This window comes from Haliaeetus leucocephalus, unplaced genomic scaffold, assembly GCF_000737465.1.
Source record: "Haliaeetus leucocephalus isolate CR32 unplaced genomic scaffold, Haliaeetus_leucocephalus-4.0 Scaffold101, whole genome shotgun sequence".
Lineage (NCBI taxonomy): Eukaryota > Metazoa > Chordata > Aves > Accipitriformes > Accipitridae > Haliaeetus > Haliaeetus leucocephalus.
Window position 1 is genome coordinate 2,132,966 of NW_010972537.1, and position 22,671 is coordinate 2,155,636.

The 22,671-nt window shown below is 51.4% G+C and overlaps 1 protein-coding gene across 3 annotated transcripts; it reads left to right on the top strand.

Annotated features, from left to right (window-relative positions):
* Positions 1–6: 6 nt before the first annotated feature.
* Positions 7–21,266, top strand: TOM1 (target of myb1 (chicken)). 3 transcript variants are annotated; one of them, XM_010585373.1, is made up of 16 exons: positions 7–97; positions 7,530–7,614; positions 9,315–9,393; positions 9,538–9,687; positions 9,800–9,934; positions 10,190–10,336; positions 11,359–11,475; positions 11,931–12,064; positions 12,727–12,760; positions 13,334–13,442; positions 14,481–14,601; positions 17,021–17,096; positions 17,541–17,603; positions 19,294–19,353; positions 19,705–19,741; positions 19,846–21,266. In XM_010585373.1, exons 1-16 carry the CDS (start codon positions 46–48, stop codon positions 19,992–19,994), a joined length of 1,548 nt encoding a protein of 515 aa, XP_010583675.1. In that variant the 5' UTR covers positions 7–45; the 3' UTR covers positions 19,995–21,266. The 3 variants fall into 3 exon arrangements, with proteins under 3 accessions (XP_010583675.1, XP_010583676.1, XP_010583677.1); XM_010585374.1 differs by lacking the exon at positions 17,541–17,603 and having other exon boundaries at positions 19,846–21,241; XM_010585375.1 differs by lacking the exons at positions 19,294–19,353; positions 19,705–19,741; positions 19,846–21,266 and having other exon boundaries at positions 17,541–19,286.
* The last annotated feature ends 1,405 nt before the right edge of the window (positions 21,267–22,671 follow it).

Here is a 22,671-nt window from a genome sequence, read left to right on the forward strand (position 1 = left end):
GCGGCGGCGGCGGCAGCTGATCGCGGCGCGGCGGCGGCGGCGGCGATGGACTTTCTGCTGGGGAACCCCTTCAGCTCCCCCGTAGGGCAGCGTATCGGTGAGACTCGCGGCCGCGCACCCCCGCGCCCTTGCTCGCCCGCCCGTCCGCCCTCCCCCCCGCGCCCCCGGGGGCGCTCGCCCGCTCGTTCGCCGGACCCCTTCCTCCGGGAAGCGGTGGCTCCCGCCTCCGCGGCGGGACGGAGACGGCGTCGACCAATGAGAGGAGAGTTCCGCTCTGACTGACGGGCGCTGGCGACCAATAGCGGGCGCGTAGCCCGAGGCGGTGCCGTCGGCGACCCCACCAGCCAATCAGGGCGCGAGGGGGTCTTGAGGTGGCGAGGCGAAGTTTCCTCACTTAAAGGGGCCGCGGACGTGTGGTTCGAACCACGCCCTCCGGTTGAGCCGAGGTCCGTGATTGGCTTGGGGCCATTCCCGCCCGCACCTTTTTGGGGGCTTCGCGGGAGGGGCGGGGTCCTACCGGGGTGGGAGGGGGGGCACAGGGGGAGTTGCTGATTGGCTGGGTTCCAGCTGCAGCGGCCTATCGCGTCCTGGGCGGGAAGGGGCCAAGCTCTCCCTGAGGTGACAGGGCGGCGGGGGGCGGCCATCACTGAGCTGGAGGCAGTGGGGGAGGACATGGGCTTAGGGCTGCCTGGCCCCGGGGCGTCGTGGCTCACCTAGTCTGATCAGTGCTCCCCACCTGAAGGACGAGCGCCCTGGGCACCCCGGGGGTGGCTGCTCGCCCTGAACTTCCCGGCACGGAGGTCTGGGACAAGCAGGACCTGGCAGGGCCATGCCCTGGCTCTGTGGAGAGCACCTCCCCTGCACCACAGGCCTTCTCACAGGGCCGAGTACCAGCTCTGGCAACGAAATCAACGTCAGGAGTGTAGCGTCCGCTCTGTGACCTTGCAGGCCTGCAGACATGCAGTCTCTCTTAGTCCCTGTGCTCAGGTCAACTAGATGAACGCAGGAGAAGGACACAGTCTGAGGAAGTGGAGCAAAGAGATGTTAAAATTAGAAAGAAGACCAGCTACACTGGTCTCAAAACAGAGATGCAGTTCTTAAAATACTTAGAATAAAGATTCTTTTCTTCGCATGTTGTATTGTCTAAGCGCCTTCAAGTCGTGCTTGAAGGTTGCTGTTGCCCATTTAAACTCCAGCTCGTTCAACAGCTGTTTGTAAGTTTATGCACTTGCTCAGTCTTGCTTTTCTGTCACTTGTGCAGACCTTTGTTCTTGGCTGCGAACATCTGGTCCCTGATTCAGTAGTTTTGGGTGTGCTTGCATGGGGGGATAGGCTGCTGTGGCAGGGGTGGGAAGGGAGCAAGCAGCTGGTTTAGGTAATGCTTTTATAAGCACCGCTTATTTTAGAGGCTACCCAAAGCACTGTCCGAATGGTGTGGGTCAGGGGCACTGCCATGTGCCACTCTCTAGTGTTGGGTGAGATTAGGTGAGAGGCGCTACAGCAAGGTGGGAGAAGGATCACCAGGGAAGGTTTTCTGTAACAAAAACTTCTGGATGATCTTTGACGTGTCCCCAGAGGCATGTCACAGGTTTCATCACACTTTCCAGGAGAAGCCGTCTCCTGCCCTTTCCAGAATGAATGCTCTTTGATTCCCTCAGTGAGTGCATCAGATACATTTCTGTGTTTGGGTAGCGGCAATCTGAAGTTATCTTTAGATGTCACAGATCGCTTCTTGCCCTCCGGATCTTCTGATCAGTATAGTAACCAGATTGTAAATGGGTTCCCTCTGGGCTTTGCTTAGATTAAAGAAGGGAATTTTAAGTAACAAACCAACAGAAAAGAAGAGGGAAAAAATATTTCAAGAGTGCTGTTAAACAGGAGTTTAGAGTCCTTAGTACCAGAGGTGTGACAGTGGAGAGATCTTAATGACTGGGGTTGATTTGGGTTATGGGAGTCCAAAGGGGTGGAGTAATTGCAGCATATGAGAAAGGAACTCACTGTGGAGGACTTAAAAGGGCTGGTGGCTGAAAATAGGAATGTTTTCTCCTTTTGAACATTGCCTATCAACATCCTGGGGACATGGATAAATGGTATCTTCCCTGTTTAATTTGAGACGCGAACATGACTTACCCAAACTTGTTTGGTAGGTCTGTGGCAGCTGCATGTTGAACCCATGAGCCTGATCACCAAACCTGCATAGTGCTGCTGCTTTGGGCTGTCTGCCGAAAGCTAATACTGCATTCTTGTAAATTACTTGGGCAAAGTCATGTATGCCTGATACAGCTTATAAAGTCTAAAATAGCTTTAAATGAAGGCTAAGGAAAAAAAAAATCCTCGGTGGCACACTGCAGCGACATTCCCAGATTCCTTCATTAATGTTAATCTAGTAAATCCCATTTATTTTGCTGACAAGGAATAATCTCAGTGATCCGTCACAGAATGAGTCAGTTGCAGAGGAGTAGGTTTTATAGCTTCTCACTCTCAGTGCTGAGATTTAGTCACAAAAGTTGCCTCTGTCCTGTTTTTGGACCGTGATGTCTCTTCCCAAGTAAGATGAATACAGACTTGTTTGTTTGGTTTTTGGGGTATTTGTTTTTGTTGTATGTTGTTTGTTTTTTTTAAACGCAGTACTTCTGACCAGTGGGAAAATTTCCAAAGAGTGCTGAAGCATCATAGTTTGGATTCCCCTCTCAAAAGGAAATCCATGGCACCTCCATCTAGGAGCTAAGAGAATCTTCAAAATGGAAAATCTAATTTCAAGGAGGTGCTCTGAGTGAGAGAACGGAGAGGAAACCACCACTGCTCTCTCCTGACCCTGGAATTCTGCAATAACTAGTAATTATAGCAATACTGAAAGGGACAGAGACGGGTTATTTCAGTGAGGGCAGGCAAGGGAGAGAAGTAACGGTGTAGCACAGAGATTAAGAGAGTTTTTTATGGTTGGGGGTTGGTTTAAGCATGAGAACCAGGAAAAGCTGAGACTGTAAAGAGGAGCAGGTAAGAGAGGCTCATGGGTAAGGAAGAGGGGCAGATACAACAAAATATGCCAGAAAAATCCCCACAGCTATTTGGATCCTACCTTGCAGGTGTCCCTGCACCCCTCTGTGAGCTGGGACCTTAGGAGCCGGTGGGTAGTAGTCATCAGCTGTTGTCAGTAACACTCTCCTGTCAGAGCCAGATGGGTCCCTGCAAGGCAGTGCTTCTCAAAAAGGTGTTGCCTTGTCTTCTGTGCCTGCTGTGTCTGGAGGAGAAGGGGCAAAGGCAGCAGTTGAAGAGTCATTTGATCCCTAAGAGTTTGAGCTGATTCAAAGGAAAGGAGCAGGAGGAGTTCAGAGACCCACAGCACTATGTCAGCACAAGTCTGTGTCCATCGCCATCCTTGAATTGGAGCTGTATCTCTCTTCTCTCTAGAAAGCGCCTTGTCCCCTCCGTCTTTGGGAGAAGCAATACAGCTAAATGGTGGAGTCCTGACTGAGCTGGTGCTGAAGTTTCCTCAAGGGAAGCGAAAGCGTGAGGCTTAGCAAGGAGACTTTGTGCAGGATGCTAATTTGGGCCAGGGGGGTTATGAATTGAAGGGGGGTTGGGAGAAAGGACTGTTGTGTTGCTTTCTGCTGAACTTACGCTGTCTCATGCAACAAAATGCTGGTGCCCTCAAACACATGTTGAAATGGGTGAGAAGGTGCTTGATGCTTTGCTGAGGAATTTAAAGCCAGCAGGACTGAGCACTGTAGGGAAATGCTGGTTAAGGACTTGACTTGGAGGACGGGCACGCAGTCTCTTGATGAGCTATGGCAGAGCACCTCATGGGCAAAGGGTTTCTGAATAGCACCTGGCTGGTTATGGGTGCTTCAGATCTGTGATGGGGAGCAGAGGGGACAGGAGCCTGCTCAGTATCTTCTGTCCCTAGCTCCTGTACAGCCCTGCGCTATTGACTGTACTGCTGGTGTGCTGCTCCAGGGATGGCTGGGTGGGATCGCCAGGCCCACAGTGGGCTTTCCCCTGCCATGAGGGCAGAGACAATAAACTTGAAAAGAAGCAAAGCTGCAAAGTTGACTCATAGCACGAAGCAATGTACAGCTCCATTGTGTCAGTTATGCCAAGCTCAGGGTTCTTTCTTATCTGATGATTCCAGATAACTTTTATAACCTAGTTGCTGTCAGCAGGAGCACATCAAATGCCAGGCAGGAAAAGAGCCAATGCTCTGGTTCAACCCATACCACCGTCCTCAGCAGTTCTGGGTCGATCCGAGCAATTTGTGAGGCAGCAGGCTGGAATCAGACAAACCCCAGTGCTGTCACACCCGGGAAGCCGGACTGGCTGCCAAAACAATGTGGCTTTGAAGCAGCCCCGTGAAGGGCCTCCTGTACATTCAACAGTCAGTTGGTTTCGCACTTGGAGGGAGACAGCATTCGTACATTCACCGATAACCTCCGCCGGGGGGAATTGTCCACAGCAGGTCAGGCTCAGCTCATTAGCACGCAGAAGTAGATGCTGCCTGATGAGCCCAGCCAGGCAGAGCGCTGGGTGGGCGGCCGTGCCCTGCCTCCTGTGCTTGCTGTTTTTAGGGACTTGTCACAGTCCCCAGCCATCCCAGGCTCAGATTTCGTGAGGGGCAGACAGCTCATGTGCTAATTACGGCTCGTGAAACGGGGCCAGCCACCCTGATCCTTCATGTGACTAATGAATAGACTTTGTTTCCTTCCCTCCTGCAGGCTTTAGTAAAAGGGTAAAGTTCAGGATTTCGGAGAAAACTCCCAACATATCTTACTAGGCTTGGACAGTCCCTCAGTGCTTGGAAGGAAGCAAGGAGGATTAAAGGGGCATTAGCTCCAGCTGTCCCAAGGCCAGCTAGGCCAGGCCGTAATGTGTACTGGGTAAACTCAAGTGCTTTGTCCTTGGAAATGCATCATGGTCACGTTCCTGTTTTCTATATGCCCTAATACTGCTCTTCCAGCTTTGTATTTTTTGAACCTATGTTGCATTTATGGCAGGTTTGCTGCTTTCCTGCAGCCCTTCATTGACCAGCGTGTGAACAGGGGTGATGGTAGCAGGATGACCACAGCGTTGTGGGGTAACAGCAGGGCAGTGTATCTCACTTCTGAGGAAGCCTCATTTTCCTGTAAGTGGCCAGCCAGGTGAAGGAGCACGCACAGTTTGTTTGCATTCCTACCTGAACAGCAAACCTGCTGCTCGACCTTGGCAGGATTGGTGTGTTTGGAGGAGAAGGGGGTGGGGGGGGAGCAGGTTACAGAGTGCCACCAAACATAGGGAAGCAAGGGAAGGGTATTTGCAGACTCAGTTCATGTTTGTGTACAGGGAAAATGAGGATGAGGAGGGTTGGGGAGACTTGAACAGCAAGGACTTGATGGTTAAAGGCAGTTTTCATTTCATTCTTGGTTCCTTCTGTAGCTCAGAGCTTCCCAGCAGGCTCAGCCCTGTTCCTGAGTTGTGGTTTTCTTCAGGGGTGAGAAGGGTGGATGTGGACTTCCCTTCAGTGTAGTAACCCTGTGTGATTGTTTTGTGTGCTTCATTGCCAGAGGCAGAAAACAGTGTGGAGAAACTTCTGGCTAGGCTGGGGTTCAAACCAAGTTGTCTCATGAGCAGGGGATGCTGGAGGACAGTGCAAGCAAAGGGTGACTTTGTGACCATGTGTGCCAAATCCATCAGACCGACCTGAGTTGCAATCTGCCTGCCGGCAAGGCTGGCCAAGTGGTGTCCCAGAGCAGGAGGGAACCTCATTCAATGGTATATGCCCTGGTGCACCAGACATGCTTCCCTGTAGCCCACTGCCCTGGATATATTTTCCACTACATCACCCAATGTGATGCTGCCTCCTGTGCCTCACTGAGGAAGCTTAGATCTGCAAGAGACGAGGATTCCTATATAAAATTAATACTCAAAGTGACAAAAGTTCACCTGAATCAAGGGGCCTTCAGGATATTACAGTAGTAGACAGACCTTCGGAAAGGTGGAAGAGGATCAAGAACGTTCTGCCACTCTCCTTCCCTTCTTTGTCCTCTTCCATCTGTCTGTGGCCACAATGTAATTAGCGTAATCACAGTGTAATCAATACATTCTGCAGTCAAAAGAAAAGGTGGTGGCTGGGTTGCAATAAGATGCAGATAGGTAGCTTCACGCTGTGGTGTGTAATCTGTGAGAGGGACACGTGTATAAGAGGCTGCATTGCACAGTGCTGTGAATAGCTCTCTGCCTGACCCTTAAAAACAGGACATCCCAAAACATGATGGATGTGCTTACCCAGGCAGGAGTTAAAAAATCTTCTTTTTCCTGCGTTATGGCCCTATGCCATTACTGCGTGAATGGGCATTTCATTCCCACAGAGGGATCATTAGCTGCTGGGTCAAAAGCAGAAAAGGCAGCTCTGCAGAGAAAGGGCCTCTCCAAAGGGGTAGAGGACCTACAGCAGCAAGGGCCAGCTCCAGATTTTGCAGGCACAGCAGTTTTAAAAATGCAGGCACTTCTCTAAGTACCTTGTTGGGTCTGAGCTCTTCTGAACACTTGGTAGGTGCTAAACCGGTCTGGCTAGTTTTAATTCTCTTGCCGCAGCGCTACGTCAGGCATTTTATGGGATGGGAGAGCTGGGAAGGATGGTTCTTGTCCGCTGCTTGCCATCTGCTGCGTCTCTGCGTTTCCCTATGGTCTGGAAAGTGCCTGGGCCCTGCCTGCCCCACTGGCAGTTCTCTTTCTCCCAGCCGCTGGTGGTGTCCCTGAAGGCATCAGTCGGTCGGCACGGCTAGGACTAAGACATGGCTGATTATAGGGTGGAGACACTCTGCTCTCAGTAATAGCTGCTCATTTCCCAAATCTCTGCCTTGAATAACATCAAGGCTGACTGAGGAATTCCTAATTAAAGGGGACACAATCAAAGCCGAAACAATATTGCTTCGACTTCAGTCTGCAGTCCACTTCAGTCCATACTCCCCAGAGGCCAGAAGTTCAGGGGAGAGATGTAAATGTTAAACAAGAAAGAGCCCTGCTTCGGCTGTTTATGTTCACTTGTTTGTTTTTGTAGGGCCCATGTAAAAAGAAGGGGGTTGACTCTTTTGTCTCCTTAATTTGATGCAAACCAAGAGTGGTGCCACTGACATTGGATCCGTGTCAGTGTGAGCAGACCAAACTCATGGTTTCTAGCCCTGCAGCAACAAAACAAATAAACCCCCTTTTCTCCAGCTGTGGAGCTGAAGTCATGCTGAGCCCCCTTCCTTCGTGTGCAGGACACCAGAGATTGCACAGTGTGTGTTTGTGTATTGGTAGCTTGGGTGGCATGGGCAAAACTGAGCAACCTCGTGTCCCAGCGCGGGCCAGCCATGTGCTTTGCAGTGGTGACACCTAGTGGGGAGCTCTTGGTGGCCTGGACTTTGCAGCTGGATTCTCCTCCTTGCGTTTTGCGGTGGAAGCCAGGGAGAAGGTGGCTGGGCTCTGGGGTGTCCTGACAGCTGAACAGCAGCAGCCCATGAGAGTGCCAGAGCTGCTCTTAGCCTTGCCATGTCTTGGTTTCTCTTTTCCAGAGAGAGCTACTGATGGGTCCCTGCGGAGTGAGGACTGGGCTCTCAACATGGAGATCTGCGACATCATTAACGAGACTGAAGAAGGGTAAGGGAGCTGGCAAGGGTACACATCCAGCAGCAGGTCCCAGCACACCCTGTAACACTACATCCCTAGACTGCAGTGGTAGCACTGCACTGGTGAAGGTAATAAGCTAGGCTTCCCAACAGTCCCTTAGATGAAACTCTGCTAGGAGACCTAGAGACACAGCAAAGCTGTCAGAGCATCTGTTAGATGCTTCCCCGTAATCTTTGTGAGTGCTGGGAGCCATTCAAACAGGCCTTCAGGGTCCCCAGGGAACCTCGATTCAAGCCAGGCTGCCTCCCATCTCCCAAAGGCATACTTGCAATTCTTCCACTTCGGTTTATTCCTCCTTCATACCCCTCTCGTTCTCTCCCCTGGGAATGTAAAAATCTGCAGGCTGGTGACTGAGGAGAGAGGAGAATTTCAGGCTGCTATTCAGTCCTCTGACTGTGCAAGTCCTGCTGGGGTTCACTTCTCAGGTATTTTCATGTACGGTCACTCAGACATGTGGTGGGGGAGCCCTTGTCTCCCTCTCCCTGCGGGGAGACATTCAGAAATCTGCCAGACTTGTTAACTCTGGACCTGGGGATTTGCCAGTGAATTCAAGGGGGACTGCTCCTTCTCACAGTGAAGATGTCAAGAGCAGCATGTAAAAAAGAAGGTGCTACATGGAATAAAAATTGTAGGTTTCACTCCTGCTGTCCTACCCCACAGTGATGCTGACAGAGGATTAGCGAGCCCAGTTTGCAGCTTCACAGTTTTATGAAAACAAAGTCAAACATCTCTACTCACAGATTTGTCACCACTTCTTTTCCATGCTATCCCCACGGTGCAAATACATCTGTCTCTGCCCACAGCGCTCAGTCTTGAGCTGTGGCCGCTTGGTGTTTCAGTTCTGGGTGCCAGATAACACAGCTGTACCCTCCTGGCATGGCAGGCTCTCCCATTGCCCTGCTAATGCCCATCCATTGCAGCCGTGCTGCCCCACGGGCCAATACACTCCTGCCCTCCTCATTGCCTCAGTTCTCCACCCCACTCTTCTCCAGCACTGCTGCTCTTCCAGCCTGGCTGCTCTTCACATGCTCTGCCAGAGCATGTTGGTTCATTTGTGCCCTCTCACAACACCATGGTGGGCTGAGACCGCAGTACTTCTCCACTCTGAGAATGGTTAAGGAGACCGTGCCATGCTGCTGCTCTCTTGCCCACCTGCAATATAGGCAAGATTTTGCCACTGCATCTCCCCTGCTGCTTTTTAGCCTATTTTCCTCAAGGGAAATGTTGTTAAACAGCTTCTCTCTGAGCAACACAAGGATTGCTGCAGCTTGCTCTCTCCTTCCTGTTTCTAACCCATGCCAAGCTTTTTTGTGATCTCCTCCTCTTCAGTCTCTCTGCCATGGGATTTTGCTCTACTCCCAAGTAGTGCATTTCTAGCATTGCTTTTACTCTGCTTTCTGTTGTGTCCTGTACACCTTGAGTTGCTGCAGACATCAGCACAGGGGCCTCCAATTTCATTAACAGCATTCATTAGCAGGACCCCACGCCTCTTGCAGAACCACAGGCAAAAGCTGCTTTACCAGTCATTGCTTCAAGCTGCCCTGAAAACATAGTGGGGAAGGTCACTTGCTGAGTATGAGGCACCTAGAGCCAGTGGCCGTTTTGCTTTGCCTCTCTGTAGGTGGGTCTGAACCTTCTGATGATCTTTCTTCATCTGATTTCTGCTGCAGGCCCAAAGATGCCTTCCGAGCCATTAAGAAGAGAATTGTAGGGAATAAGAACTTCCATGAAGTTATGCTGGCTTTGACGGTGAGTGGTCAGGGCTCTTTCTCAGCTCTGTGATATCCTGCTGTAAAGCTGAGTCCCTGGCTGAAAAGATGCGGGTACCTAAAGCCAACAAGGTGAACACACATGGCAGAGAAGGCTATAGCTAATGCTTCATTGCCTTTGAAGGTCCTGGAAACATGCGTCAAAAACTGTGGCCATCGCTTCCATGTCCTTGTATCCAGCCAGGACTTTGTAGAAGGTGTCCTGGTGAGAACAATCCTGCCGAAGAACAATCCGCCTGCCATAGTGCATGACAAGGTGCTGACCCTCATCCAGGTGAGCTAAGAAGCGTGAGCATCTGTGCCAGTTCAGAGAGTGTTTGTCTTTAGGCATTTGTACAGAAGACTACTGTAAATGATGATGGGCTTTACTGTCTCCTTCTCCCCAGTCCTGGGCAGATGCCTTCCGCAGCTCACCGGACTTGACAGGTGTCGTCGCTGTCTATGAAGACCTGAGACGGAAGGGTCTGGAGTTCCCCATGACTGATCTGGACATGCTGTCACCCATCCACACACCACAGAGGGTATGGGAGCATTGCTGAAGAGAAGGGTGTTGGGCAGCTGTCATTCTGGAGCTATGGCGGGACTTCAGGAACTCTAGCTTGCATGTAGAGGGCTTTTGGGAAGTGAGAAGCTCCAGGACAGCCTCTTTGCTAGAAGAGTTATTGAAAGCAGATGGGGAGTTGTCATCAACATTTCTCTCCTAATTGCACTGCCCTGTCAGCTCTGAGTGTCTAACATCTCCTTCTCTCTGTCACTTCTCCTGCCTCTGTGTGTAGACTGTGTATAGCTCTGACTCCCAGTCTGGACAGAACTCACCTGTGGTCAACTGCCCTCAGCAGATAGAGTCCATCCTCCACCCTGTCACCCTGCCCACCGGGAGAGGCACATCCAGCGACGCGCCCATCACACCCACGCCAGAGCAGGTGAGTTGGACACGAGCCCCATGGTGCTGCTGATTCCCCCTGCGTTTGGGGGTTGTTGCACAAACACTGTTCTGGGACTGCTGTCTTGGTCCTTCCCCAGCCTCTGTCCCAAAGGAGCTGTTCCTCCAAAGCATAGTCCCTCGAGAGCTCCCCACAGCTCCATTGTGGTCACAGTGATGAGCTGGGATACCACAAACACAGAGTGGTTATGTTTTCCGAAGGCAGGGCTGCTTGCAGGTAGAGGGAAGATCTCCTGGCTATAGGGAGCTGGGGAACTGAGACACAGAGGTTTTGAGTGAGGTCTTTGTAGCACAGTAGAGCAAAAGCTTGCTCAGTAGATGCCTCCTTATCATCTTTGTTTATCTTGCCTCGCTGCTGACTTTGTATGAATCAACCCTGTCTGGCTATGTGGTTTCCAAAGGGCGTTCTCACTTGTTTCCCCATCCTCTTTCCTCCTTCCTCACCCCGACTTCATATGACACCATGTTCAGCACCAATCCTCCAGCTGTTGGTAGGTTGCATCCCCTTGCAGAACAGAGGCTAGAAGCTGTTCTCAGGAGGCTCTTTAGCAGCTTATAAAACCAGAGGGATAAAGCTTCAACTGCACACTTAGCCCAGGCTCACCTTTTGAATGGAAATTCATTTTTTTCGCCCTTTTACACCGCTTTGGAAATGAAACGATTTGAGTGGCTGCCACACAGGAGCTGCTAGCTGGGGAGAGATTTGAATCATAACAGCAGCCTGTGCTGGCTATTAAAAAATCAAGGCTAGGCTAGTGGCCAAAGATCTCAGGTAAGGATCTGGCACCTGTTACCTGCAAATGAACTTGATGGTAAGTAATGGAGCTTCCTTCTGCTGGGACCTCCCGAGAGCTGAACTGAGCGGTGACAAATGAGCTCCTCAGTGGCTGTTCCCTTCGGCTCTGTGAACAAATACACATGCGGTGCGCCGCCATTCAGAGCTACCTCAGCTGTCTGCCCAGTCTTCCCAGGCAGAGCTGTCACATGCCCTCCCTTTCGCAGATCGGGAAGCTGCGCAGTGAGCTGGAAGTGGTGAACGGGAACATGAAGGTCATGTCGGAGATGTTGACGGAGCTGGTGCCGTCCCAGGCTGAGCCTTCTGACCTGGAGCTGCTGCAAGTAAGGAACACGGGTGGGGTGGAGGGCTGGCACACGCAGCTCAATTTAGCAATGACTTGATGGACTGAGGCATGATGCATGCCAGGCGTGGGGAACAATTGCACTGGACAGTTTAGTGTGGGCCTTATCAGGGAGTGATGGGATAAGGGAGATACAGAGAAGGTGGAGTTTCAATGGCCAAGGGAAGTTGCACTATTGAGGCTGGAATCATCTCACATGGGGACTTGTAGTCCTCGAGGGCCTTTCTGGGTGATGTGTTAGCAAGAGTCATACAATTATTGTCTGTAAAGCTCACTCAGTTTACCTCTCACACCAATATCTGTTGCCCACCAACCCTATCAGCAATGATAGACCCCAGTAGCCTCTGGGGTCTGTCTGTCCCAGTCAGACTTCCAAATCTGTGAGTGCTCAGCCTTAGCCTGACCTTCATGGTAACTTCCCCTTGCTGTGGGCAGGAGCTGAATCGGACATGCAGAGCCATGCAGCAGCGTGTGCTGGAGCTGATTCCCCGTATCCTCCATGAACAACTCACTGAGGAGCTGCTCCTCATCAATGACAACCTCAACAATGTGTTTCTACGCCATGAAAGGTACCTCTCCTCCTTTCTCTGCCCTGCTCTTCCACAAGAGTTTACTGCACTTTGAAGGCCTTCTGTCCCACCCTTTTGGTCTGCCCATGAGTATAGTGTTCAAGATGTGTCATCCATCTTTGAGAACAAAGCCTGTTCTCAGTTTTTGCTGATTTATTCCTGTCCCTTCAAAACTGCTGTGTAAATTATTGATGGAATATAAAGATGTCCCTCAGCATAATCCAGAAAAAGGAGGAGGGAACGGCATGGAAAGAGCTGGTTTTCTAGCTCTGAGGCAGACGGGGGCAGAAAGGACTTGCACAGGTGGGGTCTGCACACCTTTTTTTTTAATTCCATTTCATCAAACCCATCTCTTATGCTAGGATGAAGTCTGGAGAATTTAGTCCCTGTGTCTGTATGGAGAGCTGGGTTTGAACCATTTTGGTTAGAAGTAGCTCTGGAGGGTCCCAAGAAGCTTCCTCACACCACCTCTCAGGAGACATCAGCTCTGTCGGCCTTGTTGTGGTGTCTTTGGTCTTGAGGGGGAATTGGGCCCTGAGCCGTGGTCCCCCTTTCCTAGTACATAGGAAAGGGCAGACTGTGCCAAACCTTATAAGAAGTCTCTTGGGCTGTGGGTGAATAAGCACATGCTACTGAAACACATCCTGTCATCTTTCTTGCAGGTTCGAGCGCCTTCGGACAGGACAGCCTGTTAAGGTAACTCAGAGTAACTGCCCCTCTGTGCAGCTCGGTTTCCATCCTGCAGTGTCCTGCTGAATTGGAGAGATGTTCAGTCTGCCCCACTTACAAGCTGTAGGCTTTGCTTCCCCAGCCCAGCTGCACCAGGCCATACTGGTGTGCAGGACACTCCAGTTCCCACTGCTAGCCTCTCCCCTGCTGCCAGTGGGAGCCTTCCTCTCACCCAAAGAGCAAGAGCAGACCAGCAGCAGTTACGGTTTTCCAGTATTGAACGCTGAGAGGATCAATTCCCATATAAGCCTCCCTTTGTCCTCTGAGCACTGCCCTGTCCTCTGAACCAGCACCTACCCTACTTACCAACATCCAGCAGAGCTGGGAGGCTGGCTACCAAGGCAAATTCTGCCCTGGGACACTATTCCCAGCGAGGTCTCTGGTCACTGTCCCCCTTCTCACAAGGGGAGGGTTCACAACTGGTATCTTTCAATGGTTACAGAAGGGCTTCCCTCTCCAGTGTTAATGAGCTAGGACTGAAGGGTCAGGGTATCTGGGCTTCAGAAACTCTCCACCATCTTCCTTTCTTTTTCTCAAAAGGCACCAAATGAGGCAGAGAACAGCTTGATTGACCTGGGACCCAGTCCTCCTTCTGCAGTGAGACAGCCTGAAGTCACCAACAATCTCTCCTCTCAGCTGGCTGGAATGAGTATATTGCCATGTCGTTTTCCCCTCAGTCCTCCTGTGCTGCTCTGGGAATCCTTTCTCTGCCCTTGAATCGCCTCCCAAAATTATTTAGTGACATTCATAAAGTAACCTAGAGAAATAGGGTGTATTGTCAACTAATAAACTCATGAAGAAACTTGTATATGCCCCAAGGCACACAAGCATATGTCTCAGCATCCACACCTCATGTGCAGGAGGTGGACATGACTTAAGAAGGATGTCAGCATTAGGCTGTGGCTAAGGACTGGGTCTTCCAGCAGCATAGGGCAGAAATTTGCTCCCTCTGCAATTTCTAAGCAGCAGTGCAGTTGCCTCTCTTGCTGTGTGGTGTCAGGCTGACCACTGAGGTCTGGGAGAAGAAAAGCAGCTGAGCTGTGCTGCAAAGGCAGCCATGAGCATCTTGGGCTGAGGACCCAGGATTTGACAGGTTGTTTACTCAGAAAGCCTGAGAGATCCTGAGGGTTCTTCAAGACATACCAACAGCCTACATAGCATTGGCTGAAGCTCTCACTAGCTGTGAGCATGTTCAGTACAGCTTGGATGCAGCTATAGAAAATTGGCAAGACTGTTTTTACAAACAAGCCAGTTGAGATATTTTTTCAAGTCAGGGTTTTTTCAGATGATGCCTGAGTCATGAAAGTCCGCTCATCTGTCTCAGAGGTGCTTGCCCAGAAGCACAGGTTATCTTCTTCCACAGGTTATGGAGCAGTTCCCTCTGAGTTGTCTTAAATGGTCAGGAACATGTAGCCTTCAGCATCAGTGCAGTAAATTGATGCTACTGCTGCTGCCTCAGATTGAGCTAAAAATATCTGCTGAGCAGGCGAAGAAACTGCTTCTGTTACTTCACCCACAACACTGCACAAATGCACAGACTGTGCTGCAGCTGACGGGCAGCATAGAGGAGTGGGCCTAGAGCAGTTTAGCTTGTTCTGATGCTAGCTTTCCACTTAGCACCCTCCAAGCCCACAGCCTTCCGTTTACTGCTCTGTGCTGCCTGCTCACCCTGCTTTCTCTCCCACAGACCTGGGCTCAAGCAGCGTAAGCGCGGGGCTGCACACCCTCGACACCTCTGGCAAGCTAGAAGAAGAGTTTGACATGTTTGCCCTGACCCGTGGCAGCTCACTGGCTGACCAGCGCAGAGAGTGAGTGTAGCAGCCCACTCTGTCCTGTCCTGTCTTCTTGCAAAGCGGGGAGGGCTCAGGGCAACTGGGGCTGTGACCCCAACCAGCAGCAGTTCCTGGGAGACAGTAGGATGCAATAGAAATGCACTTTTCTGACACAGTGTTTGTGGGATGATCTCTGTGTTCCCAGTCCTTCTTCCTGCTGCCGTTGTCTCCCCTTCACAGTGTTCTCCCGGGCATGGGCAGAAGGAAGCAGTCTCTTGCATGTGGGGACTGTGGTGCCACATGTGCTGGGGAAATGCAGTGTCTGGAGATGAAGGTGTGGAATGGGACTGGCTGAGATTTCTTGTCTGCCTCTGAACTCGTGTAGCCTGACTGGGGTGATGTTAAATTTGGGAATTGCTGAATATCGATGCAGCGTAATGGACAGAGTATTGAACTGGAGTGCAGGAAGTATGCAGTCAGTTGTGACTTGCAAGGCAGGGCACTGCTCTGTGCCTCAGCTTCCCTGTTGGTAAGCAGGACTGATGTTTCTTCCTCCATAGTGTGCTTGAGACGTCCTGGTGTAAAGCACTAAGAGTTGGGTCTCCATAGTACTGGCTGAACTGGGCCTCTTCTCTACTACAAAGAGTGGATTCCTGAATCCATGTTCTGGGAGGAGACAACAAGAGCTGTGCTGACCAGATCCCTTTGGCTGGAGAGACTGTGGCTGATCTCATGCTGTTTTGCCTGTCAGAGTCATCCACTGTTCTCCACCGGTTACCAAGCAGTAGAGCTCACAGGCACGTGGCTGCCTCCAGCCCTCAAAGACCTGTGTTCCTGACCTCCATCCACTGGAGTGCCTTGTTCTGCAGCTGGGCAGTACCAAGTTAAGGTCTCTTAAGGTTGTCTGCTTTCATTCCTCTGCCTCAGACTGCTTCTGGTAAAAGTGGTGGGAAAACCCATGGCCTACACACAGCTTCATGTGTTTTGCCCGTGGGTTTCCCCACCACTTTTACTGTGGGGTGTACTGCCTGAGGACAGGGGCAGTCCAGACAAAAACAGTGGTGCTGACACCCGAGCCACTGGAATGTGCTCAGTGCTGGAGGCTGGGGGAGATCTGGGCAGGGGTGGAATCGTATCCTCTCCACTGTGGCGCAATCTTTAACAGACTGCAGCTTGTGATCTCCGCCCAAGTAACGAGACATCTTCTATTTATTCCTCACTGCCCTCCATCTGCCCGCACTTGCACTCCTGCCAGGTAGCCTCTACTCTCACTGTCTCAGGCTTCACATTTCACTCACCAGCCTCTGCTCTCAGTGTCTCCCTCCGCGTGAACAGACCCATTGCCCTGCTGCTCCTGGATGGGACGTGCTGGCAGGAGACACAGGCAGGGCTGCTGGGGTTTGTTCCTGACCCTCCCATGCTTCATGTCTGTCTCGGCGAAGCAGTGCTTGAAACACCTCAAGCCTTTTCTGCCGTTCTTCCTCATCAGTGGCATGATAGCAGCATTGTACTTCATCCTTGATGCCATTGTCCACAGCGGCCCCTTCACTGATGAGCACTTCTTTGAGAAGTTTGAGCGCCGGTGGCCCAAGCCCCTGGCCCCCAACAAAAACAGCTCCACTTGATGGTCTGCTGGATCTGCGGAAAGGGGCCTGGGAGCAGCTGGAGAAGAGGCTTGCGGAGAGTTTCTGGGAGAGGCTTCGTTCTCCCAGCAAGGATGGACTGTTTTCCCCACTCTGCATGGATCAAATGGTGACGTGTGGCATTAGCATGTGTGGTAGCAGCCTAAAGGGGACACAAAAATGGGATGAGGGAGATTATGGGTGAGACGTGTGTCTGTGTGTGGAAGAGGTTGCTGTAATGGTGCATTTGGAGCCCTTGAAACAACACTAGGCTCTTCTGATCATCCAGTCTCACCTCCTATGTAGCATAGACCAGTGAGTCTCTGCCACCATCAGTTCTTGAGTGGTATCGGTTAAAGAGATGTTTTTGAGCTGTGTTTGTGTCTGTGAAGGTAGGTGAATATGTAGGGGCTTGTTACTCGAATCCTTTCTAAAATAGCTGTAGTCTTCTGGTCAGTCTGTGTTAGTTATCTCTCTTCTGTAGTCAAGCCCAGAGAAGATGAATGTCATGGTTGATTCACCTAGCTCTGTAAGTCTGTGTGTTAGCCTGTTGGATGGTTGTTTTCATATGATGCCTTGTCATCCTCTTGTCATGTGCCAGGCCTGTCCTGTGATGTCCCACAGTGATGTTGCAGTGAGGAGATTAGTCTGGTTTTTGGTGGGCTACATCTTTAATAGGGGTGCTGCACACCTTTTCTAGAAGCTCTTGGGAGAAGAATGACGAGAGATGAAAAGTGTTGTGGTCAGAAGCACTGAATATATGTTTAGGAGTTCCTGCTTTTCACTCTCAGGCATCTCATCAGCCTGTGTGTTATTTAACTTCATGCTTTCAGGGTAAAGTACGAAGATCCCCAAGCCTCCAAAGGACTCGCTGGTGCCCTGGATGCCCGGCAGCAGAACACAGGAACGGTAAGTGGCCACAGAGCTTTCAGTGCATCACCAGCAATGAAAGTATCCTCCTTGCTTACCAATGCAATAAATGTGCTGTCTGTTTGGGAAAAAAATCAAGTGTTTAACATGACTGATGATAACTCCCAGTTGCCACCAACCTGCATTTCCTACCTGAGCTATATACCTCATTCTTTAAACCCCAGCAGTGGGGAACTATGGAAAGTCTGGGGTTGACTCAGTCAGTAACAGGATGGCCTCCTTATATCTGCAGGGAAATTTCCACCTGGAAATGTATGTTTTATTCCTCTTCAGCAGGTTTCCGAGTCCAGTTGCCTTCTCTCTGCAATCAGAGAAGTAGGCCACCAGTACTAGTGTGTTCTTTCCCCCACCCTAAACCCACTGCCTCCCCTCTCCCTCACCCTCTGTGATAGCAGCTTTCAGTGCTGACTCTCTCTCGACCAGGGGGAGTCTGGTGCCTCCAGTGATGGAGCCCAACTGACTAAGTGGATGATGCGGCAAGGAATGGTGAGATCGTGGAGCGCCAGCAGGGAGGAAGGAGGCTGGGGCTGCTGAACTGAGGTGGTGCTGGCACAGCACGTGAGGATGCACAGCAGACATCAGCAGAGACTGCAAATTGAAATGGAGCAACCCTGGTCTGGGCCAGTAGTGAAGACCAGGGTTGGGAAGGAAGCAGGCAGAGTGTCAGTCCTTCCTCAAGTAAACATGTTTGTAGGAAGAAATCCTAGGAGCTCTGAGGCCAGGAGAGCATGTGCCACTCTTTGTGCTAGAGGATGGCCTGTTTTGGGGTGGGCGTCTGGGGCAGAGGCACTAGCTGGTGGCATCATGAGGAAGGCTGCCGCCATTCATTCCCCCTGCAGCCTCTCCTGCTCAGCATAAGCTGCCCCATTTGGAGGAAAACACATTCCAGCTTTTACTCTGTTCAAGGCCTCCTCCTCTAGCTAAAGTGTTTGAGCCTTCAGGCTGTTGAATTTGGTCTTTTGGCAGCAGGAATTCCTGCAATTCCATCCCCTCAGGCACACTGAGGCTTTGACACACTCCCAGGTCTGAAGCTTGTTAGCCTGTCTTCCTGAAATAACTACTGCCCAGACTGATGTCTGCTCTAGGAAGTTTCCCCACATGCTGTCCAGTTGGCTTGAATGCACTTCTACCCCAAAGAGTTCCTCTTTGGGTAGACAGAGCCACTTTGCTTTGAAACTTGCCTAATCTCACACATCCTCTTCCATCCCCATTCATCCATCTGCCAGCTGTGGTAACTATCTGAACTTGCTCCCTGGTTTGGGGAAATCTGCCTGTCCTCGGTAAGAAGGGGTTGCTCTTTTTCTTGGTCTTGCTATTTTCCTGAGAGCAAGGGAGCTATACATATTAGCAGACTAATAAATAAGTTCCCACAAATATGCTCTCACGCTTCTGATTGTGGATCCTCTAGCAAGGGCTGCTCCTTGCTCAGCTTTGTTCAGGAGCTCGTAAGTGGAGAAGAGGATCTGGGGTTTTGAATCAGGCTTGGTTGCCCTCAAGGTTATCTCTGTCCTTTAGGAAGGTGTCTCTTTGCTGCTTAAATTGGCCAGGGACATGAAGTCTTCTGAGCTAGCCTCATCCCTACTGGAAGCAAAATTTACCTTAATTGTGGAGGACTTTCTCTTTGATGGGTCTGTTTCTGTAGTTTGGTGAGATGTCAAATCCTGCTGTGCTCCATGATCCTACCAAGTAATCACTTCTTTCCTTCTTAATGTGGTGCCAAACCTGGCATGTCCAATATCTTCAGCATCGCAGACTTTGACATCAGACTGCCACTGGTTTGTAGAAGGGAGGAGGTGTGGAGAAAAGCATATCTCTTGTTCTCTGGCTGCCTACCACAAGCAGCCAATTTCCACCTAGTGAGTCCTCACCAAAACGGAAAGCCTGGTCCAGTCCTAATACCCCAAAGCCAACCACCAAACCCCAGATGCTTTTAATGGCACGTATTCTAGAAACTATACGTGTCTGGGTGCGGACGGGGCAGAGGAAGCAGGTGCGCGGTGGCAATGGTAGCTGGGAGAGCTTTGCGGTGGCACTGGCTGGATTTGGAAGGGCCTGAGCTGACTGAATGGTGGGGTGAGAGAGTTAGCTTTTGGGTTGGGCTTTCCTTTTGCAGAGTGGGTTTCCTGGAACATCCTCTCTTTTCTCGGCCTCATCCTTTTCTTTCCTTCTGTCCCAGGTGCCGGTTCCCCAAGCCAATTTCATGGAAGACATAGAAAAATGGCTCTCCACTGATGTGGTAAGTGAGGGGCTGCTTTCCTGGAGCCAGCAGTCCTGCCAAAGTTGCCTGCAGGGCTGGATTTCAGGCAGTGTACAACAGCGCTGGCACTGCTGAATGTGTGGCACAGGCTGCTTGGAGGGAGCAGGGGAGGAAAAGCCAAGGACACAGGGTTTGGGATACCACACCAGTATAATTAGCCTACTGGGAAGCATAGCTAATGAACTGAGGCTCAGGGCCACTCTGACATGTCTGTACTGTGGAACTGGGAGGAGCACTATCCTGTCTCCCTTCATGCAGACAAAGAATCACATCTGTGGAGGTGCCTTTGTCTACCTTGCTTCTAACTGTGCCCTCCTCCTCCTTCCCTAGGGAGAGTCAGAGGATGCAAAAGGTGTCACCAGCGAAGGTAAGACTTGCCAGCCAATCCCTTTCTCCAGCCATTCCTGGCAGCAGCTTGGCTCTTCCACGAACCTCCCTCCTTGCTAATGTTCTGCTCTTCTCTTTCTCCAGAGTTTGACAAGTTTCTGGAAGAGCGAGCAAAAGTTGCAGACCGGCTACCCACTTTGTCCAGCTCCTCAGCAGGGACGTCCGTCTCCCCTCCTGCTGCCAGCCATCATCGGAAGCAAGCAAAGGAAGATGATGCTATGTTTGCCTTGTGAATGCTATGGACTGGTGTGCTGTGGAGCAGGAGGCTGTTGTGTGCTGTTTTGCTTGCCTCCGACCAGGGGCCAGCAGGGGAAGGACTCTGTCCCCTTCCTCCACTCTCTTCCTGTTTTCCCTTTGAGTTGTTTTTATTTTTAAGCTGCTTTCAGATTTCAGATAATCTTTTTTGTGTTTAGGGATGTCACACAATAGACTTGTGAAGGGGGTTTTCAAAGCTGCTAGAGAACGCGGGAGTTCAGTGGGGTGGGATTTTTTGGTACAGTGTGGGCAAAGCGGAAGAAGCTCCCCATCCTCCTCTCCAGTGAGGTAGTTAGAGATCTTGCCCAAGAAACAGGAGAGGCTGCACTCTGCTGCTGAAATCATTCCAGCCTGCCTCTTTCCTCGCCCCATCCCTAGAATGATTTCCAGCCCTCTGCCTGCCACTGCTAGACTGGAAAGCATGGGAATGGCAAAGCATTACAGTGGCAGAGGAGGAACACTAATGGTAGAGGGGCCCTGTTGCTCTAGTCTCTCTTGCACAAGTGCTTGTGGTATGTAACACCTTCCCACTCACAACCCCTTCTCTTCCTCTTCCTTTCCTCCCCCTCCCTATCAGTTTATCTAGAATCCTACCCACAGCCCAAATGTTTCCGTTGCATGACAGCCAGTTACCGACGGCCTCGGCTGCACACAGGGCTTGAGCTGCAAGCGGTACCCCAGGCTGAACGGGCTGTCTGCTACGGGGTAGGACGTGCCTTCAGCAAACTTTGCAGTTAATTTAATTCTCCCGTTATTATACTTTTCTCCCCCCTTTCCCCGATGCGATCCCACCTCCCTCTCTCACTTCCACTGATGCCTTCCACCACATCGTGCCGGTGGGGAGTCTTTCTGAGCCTCTGCTCAGGCGAACACTATAAGCTCCCTCAGGGTAGCTATGTGTGCTGGGGCCGAAGAGCTGTGTTCCCTAAAGCAGGAGGCCCTTGCCTTGACACTGTTATACTGGCAAGAACATGCTGTTGCTTGGGTAGCTGGTTCAGCTGGTGAGCACAGAGGTGAAGCGAGACATCAGTCATCTCATGCCAGCAAAAGCAGCCCTGCAGCAGCCAGCGGCTCCTGTGCACGTGGGGAGAAAAACCCTTCCGAGCAAACCGCACACGCTGCCCCATTGTAAAAGGCAGCCAGGGAGGAGGGTGCCAAGCCTGGGGCTCCTGCTGGTGGGATTTCCTGTTGAGTGTGGGAGAGTTGCCTTTTTTTTAATTGCACATTAAAGGAGCAAAGTCTTGAGCCTCCCTTGAAGATAGGCGTGCGTTCTCAGCGCCGGCGTGGGGAGGGGAGGACCCTGGGGGGGTGAGAAGAGGGGTGCAACAGTGCAGCCACATTTGCTCTCCACGAAAAGGCAAGGGCACTGTGGTGCTGAGACGAGGCACAGCGTGGGGGCTGAGGGGGCTGCGAGCCAAGGCAGGTGCTCGCTGCTTTTTGGCACGGTGTCCTGGGGAGGTGACTACAGCCCATCTCAAAATAGCAAAAGGGCGAGCTGCCGCCTCTCCCTTCCCTCTCTGCCTCGTGACCAGATCCGAATATTCACCTCGCAGCCCACAAATCACTTTAAGACACTCAAGAAATACAGTTGCTATGAAAGGGCTCTCTGGTATCCACAGGGCGTCTTCAGTTGTTCCCATGCCATCCCCTGGTGTCCAGCTGAGTGGGAACTGGGGGAAAGATTCTTGAAAGCAGATTGAACAGGTTGAAAGTGTCATCTGAGCCCTAGACTTGTAGGAAGGAGTTGAATTAGCCGAAGTTGTCCAAACCTCAGCACCTCCCTCTCCCCTTGCCTGCGCTGCAGTCTCAGCTGTACCAAGCTCAGGCAGAGACTGGAGGGTAAAAGCTGTGAGCAAAGCTGGTCTGCAGCTGGTGGCAGCGGGGCTGGAAAAAGCAGGGTGCTGGGTTTCCTCCTCTGTAAGCAGCTGTGGGACGGGAGGAGGCTTTGTGTCTTCTTCAGCTTTCCAAGACGGACAGCACACACTATCCTTGGACGGGTTGTCCCTTGGAAAAATGAATCGCCACTTCCAATTCCATTGCATTCCCAGTGCTTCTGGGAGGAACTGGGGGAGGCCCCCCTCCTTTCTGAATATATATCTGTTATATATTTAATAGAACCCTCTTTGAGCAGCAGTCCTCAAACCAGGGAGCGCATGCTATCTTCTGGAGGTGGTGGGGAGGGGAAAGCCCAGCCTAACAAGCCTAAAAGCCGCCCATCCTGCCCCATCTTGCTGACGAGTCCACGAGTGGCTCTGCTGGAGGTTGCCTGAAGCAAAACGATCACGGCTTCATCCCTGAGCTACTCCCCCTCCCACAGCCAGCTCTGCAGCAGGGCTTCACCGTGCCGCGGGACCCCACGCTCCTCACCTAAGAAGGGCTTAGACTGAACGAAGTGTGCAAAGCACTTTCTGAAGAGCGCAACCCAAGAGCCGCAGGTTTCTGCCTTACCAAATGCATGAGGGTTTCATGCGGCAAACACGGGTAAACGCTGGGGAGTGGTGCAGCTGCAGGCGCTATCACAAGTCCATTTTTACCGCACTCGCAGTTTCCTGAAATAGCCACCTTTTCTTTTTTTTTTTTTCATTTCCAAAGCATCCTTTTCCCAGCAGATGCTAGAAGTGAAACCTGGGTGGAGAGGCTGGATGTGCCCACGCA